Here is an 11,233-nt window from a genome sequence, read left to right as displayed (position 1 = left end):
CCTGATTCACACAGTCTCCTCTTAACCGTTGTTCTAGAGACGTGTCTGCTGCTAGAACTCTGTGTGGCATTGACCTGGTCTCTAATCTGAGCTGCTGTTAACCTGCGATTTCTGAGGCTGGTGACTCGGATGAACTTATCCTCCGCAGCAGAGGTGACTCTTGGTCTTCCTTTCCTGGGGCGGTCCGCATGCGAGCCAGTTTCTTTGTAGCGCTTGATGGTTTTTGTGACTGCACTTGGGGACACTTTCAAAGTATTCCCAATTTTTCGGACTGACTGACCTTAATTTTTTAAAGTAATAATGGCCATTTGTTTTTCTTTACTTAGCTGCTTTTTTCTTGCCATAATACAAATTCTAACAGTCTATTCAGTAGGACTATCAGCTGTGTATCCACCTGACTTCTCCACAACAAGACTGATGGTCCCAACCCCATTTATAAGGCAAGAAATCACACTTATTAAACCTGACAGGGCACACCTGTGAAGTGAAAACCATTTCAGGTGACTACCTCTTGAAGCTCATCAAGAGAATGTCAAGAGTGTGCAAAGCAGTAATCAAAGCAAAAGGTGGCTACTTTGAAGAACCTAGAATATGACATATTTTCAGTTGTTTCATACTTTTTTGATAAGTATATAATTCCACATGTGTTAATTCATAGTTTTGATGCCTTCAGTGTGAATCTACAATTTTCATAGTCATGAAAATAAAGAAAACTCTTTGAATGAGAAGGTGTGTCCAAACTTTTGGTCTGTACTGTATATACACGCACACATGTATAAAATATATACATGACAAGAACAAAAAAGACAACACAGAATAAATATTAAATCTTTTTTTTAATATATTTTTTTTAAATATTAAAATGGAGGAAGCAACTTCAATCTAAGATGGGCAGAAGGGTGAGTATAAACCTGGGGGGGGGAATTCATTTACATAGTAAATTTCATAATATATAGATTTGAGCTGGGGAGGGGTAACTGAACTTTACATAGCTGACCTTCAGTAAAAGCTTACTACCCCTATTGCAGAACCAATCTATATACAAAGAACATATTCGTACAAAGTAAAAACTGCCTTTGACAAGAAGGCAACAAATGGGGAATAAAAAATAAAATAAAAATACAGTATTGGGATTAAAAGTAAAATGCCCATTTCTTGTATACAAATTGTATCTGTATGAAATGTTAACATTAGGAATAACACCCAAAATGTTTCCTTATTAACCCACACGTTAACTAGATGGTGCCCCGGTGGCGCTGGCAGGTTGGTCCCAGGTTTTATATTGATGCAGTGACCACATGCTACATTTTCTCCATTGTCAGGCAGTGGCAATAATTTGATATTTGTACGTTCTCCTGAATAATCTGGATGACTAAAATGTCAGCAGGCTCGAAACAATTCTTACTAGGGAAGTTCTCTTAGCAAGTAACCAGCTAACCTATCAAGCTGCTCATCAGGAAAACAGAAAAAGAAAACTGCAAGTGCTGTACTTTTCAGAGATTAGATGTGGCTAGATATTGAGATAAACTTCAACAGCATGAAGAACTTGTATTACAGCTGGTACTAGAGAAAAACCTTGCCGGAATCAGCCACCATCGATAAAACCTCTAGGGCAAATGCCACAGTCTACTAGACATTACAACATTTTCATTAAATCGTTGGGAACTCACATAGAGTTCAGAATGGGTTTTACAAGCGCACTTCATTAATAAAGCGGTAGAATGGCACATACTGGTTGCGCTTGGAACTTGAACCATACAATACTTTAGTAATATAATCTTTAGCATAAAAATACAAGCTGATATGAAGATAAATAATAGTCTGTTTGTGGCAGTTGGAGAACGCAGAAAGGTGTTTAGAATGATTCATCATCATAGTCTGGGCTGGGATTCCAGAAGAGAGTGGGGTCATCAAGAGGGGAGGGAGAACAGGACTGGTGCATGTGGACATTGAGAAGCTGAGGGAAAAGTTCAGTGTTAAAAGTGTCCTCCCATGCTTGATTAGAGTTCAAAGGAGAGGACATATCACTGAAGGGTGATGTGCAGCCCTCATATCCAGAGTCACTGCCTGTCTCCAGAAGGCTTGCTGGTTTTTCCACAATGTTTTCAGCAGAGATCAAAAAGCTCTGTGTGTCAATGGCAGATGGGACTTCCTTTTCTTGCAACTCCTCCTCCACGCCGATTGGGACAACACAAGGATTTAAAGATGCTTCCTCCGTTTTAATAACAACGCTGGTCTCAATTCCTAGCTCAGAATCTTCCTCTGAGCAAAGAGGTTTTGTGTAGACGTGGTCAAACTTGATCAGTTCATTAATGGCCTCCAGCTTGATTGATGGGGTCCCCAAAGGAAAAGATGGGGTGGAGGATATGGAATCCGATTCGACTCCGCTAGCTTCTTGCTGGTTCCATGATAAGTCTTCTTCATAGGGGAGCAACATATCTGCGTCCAGGCTTTCCAATAGGCCCAGCAAGATATCAGACTGTAAAACAGAATGTATGTTCATTAGTTAGTTACAAAAGCTACAACTGCGTATAGCAAAAGTTGCCCAACATCACTAAATAACCCTATGGTGTTAAACGAGCCAAGCCCAAGACAATGTCCAATTGTTCAGTTTAATCAAATATGTTCTCAACAGTACAAATAGTGAAAATCTAGATCGGTGAAGAACATTGCGATGTTTTATTTGGCAATAATTCAGTATTTTGCACTATCTAGATTTTAAAAGGTCATTCAATTGTTTAAGCAGATTATGTGACCTTCTTAATGGTTTATTGTTTTAATCTTTCGACTGATTGAAGTCTGTTTGTTGTTCCTGCTAACCCATGTGTATCCTTCCACCAACAGCGCAGGTTAACAAAAGCAGAGGTGAGACCAACTGCACAGTGGAAGGGTGGGCACTGCTAAAGTGAAGAAGACCCATGACAGATGTGGGAGCTAAGGCCGCACACAGCAAGCCGCCATTATGCAGAGGGAACAGATACTATATTTTTTTTTTTTCCTCCCTTAAAAAGTAAAAAGGCAAAGAACAGTTCAAATGAATCAAAATGACAAAACTTTTGAACTGCATTTAGCAGGTAAATGCTCAGTTGACGACACTAACATTTGTATGTAAGGAGAATCTCTATTTTTTAATAACCTAGGTACAATTCATTGAAAGTCTTACAGACTTAATATCCCAAATTGTACAATGTATTATTGAAACTATGGCCTAACATGAATAATAAAGAGTATCAGTCACAAAACATTTCATATAATGCTTTGGCAAACAGATCCATCTATTTTTGATGAAGCTTGAATGATACCATACGTGGCATAGGAGTGAGAGCCATCTGCACCTATTACCTTCCCTATGGCAGAGCATATTATAGATGCCTTAACGTTATTATTGAAAAACATGTACAGAATGGACGGTATGTCCTAGAAGAGAGGACCTGGTGCTCACCTCACAGTCTGAAGAATCAGGGCTGTCAGAATCCATGCAGACATGGTCAAGTTCGGGGACACCTGGGCCTGCTCCTGCTGCAGAGGCGCACGTAGTCTGAGTGCTGCGGACTCAGCGGACCCGGTCACCGGCCTGACCTCATCTTCTCTGGACTGTGTCAGAACCTATGAGAGAGTAGACAGTATGAGCACAAGATGACTTCATGAAGTAAAATGAACAGCGCACTGGTCATAACCTTTCCCCAGGAGAAACAGGAAACCACAGAAGGTGAAATTACCAAATACGATTGTGCCTCTCATTTAGGACTGTAATAAGCTTCCAGCATGGAGAACCAACCTGGCATATATCCAAGTGTCTTCAGATTTGACAAGCTGTATTATGAAATCTTGCGTGTCTATGGAAATTATCCTTCCTCACACCTTCCATTGTATGCAAAGCTAATAAATGCATGATCTTGGCAACTCCAGTAACCTCATTAACTAAGAAGCCTACTTCCTGCTAGCTCAAGGAAGTAAGTGGAATCTAGACGTACAGCTTGTGTGACAAAGGTAGCAATGCAAATAAAGCAGAATATTGCCTCAGGGCTGTTCTCAACTTCGTAAACGATAAATCATACAAAGAGTTTTTCATTTTAAAGCCTCACTTTAGGCACAAACCCAGACTTACGTAGGAGCCTTTTTCATGTGAATGGTTACCTACAAATCAACTGCAAGCTCGACCAGTTCACTGAAAGCCACTGCAGAAAACAACCCAATATGAAAATCTCTTCTGCGCCTTGCAACACACAAATGGCACAAGGTTTCTAAGAAACAGATTAAGAGCTTTATTTAAACCCAGCTGCATTCTTCTGAGAATTAGAAGCCATTCTGCTGGAAGAACATTACATTCTTTAATTAAAGGGGGTTTCTGGGCTTTTAATATTGATGATCTATCCTCCAGATCGGCGGAGGTCGGACACCTGGCACCCACACTGATCGGCCGTTTGAAGAGAAGGTTGCGCTCGTGCAAGCTCTGCCTTCTCTTCATTGTTTACTTGCTCGCCGTCGCAAGCAGTGTAATTACAAGAAACCGTCTCAGTCAATGCAATGGGACAGCTCCTTGCTATTCAAGCGTATAGGAACGAGCAGTCCCTTAGAAGAAGTGAATGGGACGGCTTCTTGTACTTACACCTGCTCACTGCTGCGTTGTCGACGCCGAGCAAGTAAACAATGAAGAGAAGGCAGAGCTTGTACAAGTGCAGACTTCTCTTCAAACTGATCGGCAGGCAGGGGTGCCAGGTGTCGGATCCCCGCCGATCTGATCTTGATGACCTATCCTCAGGATAGGTTATCAATATTAAAATCTTGGAAAACCCCTTTAAATAAGGGTAGAGGAACCATACTCCAACTGTCTGTAGTCTACACTTCCTCAACAGAAACAGGTGAAATGTGGGCTTCACTTGATGGTCTAGATAATCACCTCAACTTCTTCCTCTTTCACCTCCAGGGCATCAAGGCCCAATCTCTGTCGTAGCTCTTGGTTTTCAGTCAACAAGGCATGTGACTTTTCTTGTAAAAGTTCATTTTCGACCAGGAGTTTCTCATTCTGTAAGACAACGGGAAGAGTAAATGTTATGTCTCATGAACATGCACACATAGGCATTCTACATATGGTGCTCCAGAAAATGGAGTTATTTTCACCTGGAAGTAGTTCTTCTAGGAAAAATAGCTTTGTAAAATTTTGTCTGATGGAGAGTGTAACCATACTTTTCATACTTGATTAATATGCAATCAGAGGAAAAAAATATTTTTGAAATCAGATGTGTATGGAAGTACTGTAAGGACCTATGGAGATGCTGTATGGTGGCTCTGTAATGTTATATGGAGCCAAAATATACCACAGCCACATACAGTGCAACTTATAAAGTGGTGCAAGCAAATGATACCCTGGACTATGAAAGGACAATTAAGAACCACCGCTAACAGGAAGATGGCAATACCAGGTAAAGGCTAAGGGGTGAAATTCCACATATTTTCTATAGGGTGGCTGCAGGCAGGGAGAGGTGGTGGCATTAACATACCAAAAACAGTCTTGTTTGATGTGGGGGTGGACTGTGCGGATAGACTTGTTCAAATGCAGAGTCAATGACTATGTCCACAAATTTAAAAATGAATGAAAGAATTAACCATGTATTGGTTCCTCAGAGGTATCTGCTTTTACAGGGTACAAGTTTATATAAGGCAGACGACGAAATCCGCTGTATTACCTCGATCTCCAGATCCAAGACTTGCTGCTCAAGCTCGCTCATCCTGGCTTTTTTCCTGTCACGTGCAGTTTGGGCTGCTACTCTGTTCTTCAATTTCCTATAAAAAAAAAAACCCACAAGAATTCTTTGATAAGGAGCCGAACCTTCAGGCAAGCACTCAGAAAGGGAATCTGCATAACGATCACCATGTGTACAGGGTTACATATGGGACATCTATCTTGTAATTACAGCTTACTAACTGGGGAATTTCTGGAAGGAAAGTAACAGACGGGCCTCATAATTCCAGCACATAGCATGTGAAACACATGAGGAGCAAGCACCTTCATTACAGAGGGTTGCATCAGCTAAATGATACTGCTGACGATAAACAGATGGCCTGTACCCAGCCAGGTGCCCGTATCGCAGCAGATCAGGCTCAAGTACAAGCTCGACTATGACCCCTGTGTAGTACAGCTGGTAGAGTTCACATGATCTCTATTGAAGCAGTGCCCCCCCCCCCCCCCCATATGGCGATTACTGCAGCTCTTGTCACCCAGCTTTCCTAGAATGAAGGTGGTTTATCTGTGTAGGAACACATGCCCCCCGCCATATCACCGATTACATGCGCAGATTTCCAATTCAAGGCTCTGGGAAAGCCAAGCAGAAACATACATTGGCACTGCAATGGCAGTCATATAGCTGCCATCCAGCTTTCCCAGAAACAGATAAAATGGTTAAATGGAGTGGCTGATCACAACCAATTATTAGGCTAGGACTGGCGGCTTGCGGTTGGCAATGTTGTGCGCCTACATCGCAACTAATGATGGCGAATGTGGCTGTGATGTGACCTGACAATCCACAAAAATCCCACCCTGCTAGGTTTCTGCGTCACCATATTCTCCATATTTATAGCAACTGGCAGCAGTCACTATGCAGCCCTCGCCCCAGCCCCTTAGGGTGCGTTCACACGTGGCAAATTTCTGCGACTGACAATCAATTCCATTTGTCTGAATGAGGTTGTTTTGGCGTCACATGGATTTCTGAATCCAATTCAGATGAATGGAACCGATTTTCAGCGGATTATGCGGTTTTTCAGCGTAGATTTCGTGGGGGGAAACCTCAGCGCAGTACAGTACCAGCAAAGGGTATGATATTAGACAAATCTCACGTACACTTTACTTTTGTCTTAGGTGCGGAAATTGACCTGCTGTATGGATTTCGAAATCTGCAGCAGGTCAATTGTTGCGTTTTTCTTGTGCGGATTCGGGAAACCTGCATCAAAAACTGTACAAAACCGCAATAAATAGTGAGGATTTGTGTGTGTGCTTTTGGTGCAGATTTCTTGCAGGTTTTCTGCACACTAACCCGCACCGTGTGCAGCCTCCCTTATAGGAAACAGTAGCCTCTCCTGTTACTTCCCATAGAACACAATGGAGCGCTAGTAATACACATAACTCCATATGTTAAAGGGAACCTGTCACCGGGATTTTGTGTAAAGAGCTGAGGACATGGGTTGCTAGATGGTCGCTAGCACATCCGCAATACCCAGTCCCCATAGCTCGGTGTGCTTTTATTGTGTAAAAAAAACGATTTGATACATATGCAAACTAACCTGAGATGAGTCCAGTCCCTGACTCATCTCAGGTTAATTTGCATATGTATCAAGTCGTTTTTTTGACACAATAAAAGCACACAGAGCTATGGGGACTGGGTATGGCGGATGTACTAGCGGCCATCTAGCAACCCATGTCCTCAGCTCTATACCCAAAATCCAGGAGACAGGTTCCCTTTAAAGGCATTGTCCAAGCTTTTACTATTGATGACCTATCCTCAGGATAGGTAATCAATATCAGATCGGCGGGGGTCCGACACCTCTGCCAATCAGCTGCATGTGCAGTCTCCATTTTCTCTTCCTGTCGGCTGCTGCTGTCTAAGATCTTTGCCATAGACAGCAGCAGCCGACAAGAAGAGAGAAGGAAGACGACTCGTGCGCACGCCATCTCCTCATACAGCTGATCGGCGGGGGTGCTGGGTGTCGGACCCCTGCCTATCTGATATTGATGACCTATCCTGAGGATCGGTCAATAGTAAAAGCCTGGACAAGCCCTTTAATGCGTCTCAGAGGAGCGGTTTGTTACCGAGGTTACTTTCAAGGTACTTTACTGCGTACACTTAAGAATGTAACCAGTGTGACAGCCTTGGAGACGGTGATGCGAGAACTCAAGAGACAAGACAAGCTGCCGCTAGACAAACACTGGAGGTTTGGTGACAACACCGAGGACAAGAATTCACTGTTGTTTTACAGCTAGGAAAACAGACCACCAAAAACTCTTGCCAAAGACCAAAGCAACCGGAACTTCTCAGAGAGGCCTAGACGCCAGCCTCATGCAAACAGAAACTGAGGGATACTCGACTGCGCATGTGACAAGGGCTGAATTTAGAGAAACATACTGGGGTACATTAACTAAACAGGTGCAAAGGGAAAGTGGGCAGTTACCTATGGCAACCAGATTCCAGATCTTAAAAAAGGCATTTTTGGTTGCTATGGGCAACTGCCCCACTTTCCTTATTGTGTCCATAGCGTCAAGGACACCGTTTCTGGTCCTGCAGATGTCCATCCACTATAGGACATGCCCTGCAGCACTCAGATACCAAGAGTTCCTAGAAACCAGACCATTGACAAAAAGGTACACAGGCCGAGTGAGCAGGAGGAGCAGCCAACAGGCCCGATCACATGTACCCAGCGTGGGGGCCATTTCTGTCCAATCTTTACTTCATTTCCTCATTTTAGCCACACAAAGCTATTCTGAGCTCTGGAGCGGGCGCTTACCGTGACGCCGGCAGTTTTTATTTTTGTCTTCAGGGGATTAAAGAAAAGTAACTGACAAAGCAAAACGGGTATTGCAGGGCGTTCAGGCTCACCACCCACCACTAGCATCTGGTTTCACCCCTCCGTCCACAGACGAGGGTCTTGTTACTTATTCAGTAATCTGGTGGGCAACCTGCGGCACAGTAGATGTTGCGAAACTACAACTCTCAGCATGCATACTTGCTCTGCTCTTCCGAGAACTCTCATAGAAATAAATGGAGCATGCTGGGAATTGTAGTTTCACAACAGCTGGAGTGCCGCAGGTTGCCCAATACCCTGAATGGCCGTCCATGCAGAATGTCCAACGTTTTAAAGGCAACAATATCCACATTCACTGCCCTATCGTGACCAAATACGAGTATGTATACCGTGCAGCGCGGCCGGCGGTGACATGGGAAAGAAATTTCACATATTGCGCAAGTTAAACGTTCCAGGAAGAAGCCAGTGGCGTAAAGCGAGCAGCTATCCAGATGATGGCTCCCTGTGACGTCAGGCAGCCAGCTCCCCCACATGCCACGCAGGCAGCTCACATCCTCCCACACTGCAGCCCTTACTGGAATCTCCACAGCCCCCATTACATCTGAGAAGGCAGGGCGGGGGCACTTACTGTCCGAAGTCACAATGCCAGGACCATACATGTGACATCTCCCTGCAGATTAACCCCTTCCCTGACTACAAGTCCCAGCTGGTCACAGACATCTGCACCTTTTTCCAAATAAATCACAAACCGTGACAAATCCCTTATTTCAAAATCATAAAAAGTCCTATGACTGATACAAGATGTGGTGGGCCACGATTTCCAGCAGGATCTGAGATAAGGCTGAGGACATGGATCAGATCTGGTAACAGCCTGAAGGCTACTCTGGGTCCTATTGGTAACAGCTGGGGAGTCACTGCTGACAGTGTGTACAAGGGCTGATCAGGGAGGAGGACGGTGACAGATTTAGGTGGATTCTAGAAGGGAGCGGCTCCGTCATATCCAGGGATCGATCCATTCATTGTGATCGTCTATTCCCCCCCACTACCCAGGTCTAAACCGCACCTCCTCAGCGCCTTCTCCTCCGGCGTCAGATGTGTCAGCCGCTGCCGCTTCCTCGCAGGGATGTCGCTGCTGGCGGACTCCGGGCTGGACGGGCTGTGGATGGGTAACATGATGGACGTCAGGGAGTTGCAATCGCTGTGATCGGACTGGTTTCCAGGGATAAAGATGACTTTGGAGGCCCCCACGACCACCATGTCCGGGGATTGGGGGGAGGACCGGGGAGAGGAGAACTGGGGAGAACAAGCCGGCAGAATCTTACACGCAGAACTGAGGGCAGCGACCATTCATATCTACAGAGCTTGTCCCCTCCCTATTGGGCAAGTCCAGTGATGTCACGCGACACGCCCAATGCAGCCCTATGGAGGAAAACCTGAAGAACAGGACGGCCCACTCCTGCTGTGGGGGTGCACTATGCCCGGGCCCCGCCCCCTCTGCTTTCTAACAGCAGCGCTATTATTCCCCACGCTAATTGCGGACATTACTCCAGTCAGTTGTGTCTTCCCTGTCTGTAAGCTTGTAGGTATATGTATCGGGGTCACAGATTCTCTCGGGGTCTGGAAAAAAAACCGGAAGGTTTTGCGGGCAAGTTTAGTTTTGTCAGCAATTGCATTCAGTGTTTTTTCTGTGTGGGTACAATCAGTTTCTGATGCATTTTTATGCGTGAAATAAAAACCCTGAAGAATAACAATCCACATCTCCTAGCAACCATCCGTGACAAACGGATTGAAGCCTCATTCACTTCTATGGAGCCAGAGCTGTGTGAAAAAACGCTGAATAAGGCCTCATACACACGACCGTGCCGTTTTTTGCGGTCCGCAAACCGCGGATCTGCAAAAAATGGAAGGCGCCCGTGTGCCTTCCGCAATATGCGGAACGGAATGGGTGCCGGCAATATAAATGCCTATTCTTGTCCGCAAACCGTGGACAAGAATGGGACATGTTATATTTTTTTGCGGGGCCGCAGAACGGAGCAACAGATGCAGACAGTACAGGGAGTGCTGTCCACATCTTTTGTGGCTCCATTGAAATGAATGGGTCAGCATCCGAGCCGTCAAAACGGCTGCTCAGATGCGGACCCAAACAACGGTCGTGTGCGTGAGGCCTGAGGCCTCATGCACGCGGCCGTTGTTTTGGTCTGCATCGGCGGCTCGGATGCGGACCCATTCACTTCAATGGGGCTGCAAAAGATGCGGACAGCACTCCCTGTTCTGTCCGCATCTATTGCTCCGTTCCGCGGCCCCGCAAAAAAAATATAACCTGTCCTATTCTTGTCCGCGATTTGCAGTTATATTAAAGACTGTCCGTGCCGTTCTGCAAATTGCCGAACGGACGCCATCTGTGTTTTGCGGATCCGCAATTTGCGGAAACGCAAAACACACAACAGTCGTGTGCATGTAGCCTATGGCCTCTTGCACACGACCGTATGGCTTTTTCAGTATTTTGCGGTCCGTTCTATCTTTCAGCGGAACGGAAATACAGAAAGGGAATGCATACGGAGTACATTACTTTTTTGGGTGGAACCATTAAAAAGAATGGTTCCGTATACGGACTGCAAACGGAATCTGCAAAAACGGAAAAAAATAATGTTTGTGTGCAAGAGGCCTATAGAACATGCTGCGATTTTTCCAGAACGCAGAAATGATGCTGATGTGCACA

At 44.9% G+C, this 11,233-nt stretch overlaps 1 protein-coding gene across 1 annotated transcript; it reads right to left on the bottom strand.

Annotated features, from left to right (window-relative positions):
* Nucleotides 1–817: 817 nt before the first annotated feature.
* On the bottom strand, nt 818–9,854 carry XBP1 (X-box binding protein 1). The gene is given in 6 exon segments (XM_044275834.1): nt 818–2,479; nt 3,443–3,550; nt 3,553–3,606; nt 4,901–5,026; nt 5,688–5,784; nt 9,578–9,854. Coding segments are annotated over 6 exon segments (1,203 nt in total). The 5' UTR covers nt 9,772–9,854; the 3' UTR covers nt 818–1,855.
* Between the last annotated feature and the right edge of the window lie 1,379 nt (nt 9,855–11,233).

Source organism: Bufo gargarizans, chromosome 1 (genome assembly GCF_014858855.1).
Source record: "Bufo gargarizans isolate SCDJY-AF-19 chromosome 1, ASM1485885v1, whole genome shotgun sequence".
NCBI classification, from domain to species: Eukaryota; Metazoa; Chordata; class Amphibia; order Anura; family Bufonidae; genus Bufo; species Bufo gargarizans.
This window is presented reverse-complemented; position numbering and strand designations above follow the sequence as displayed.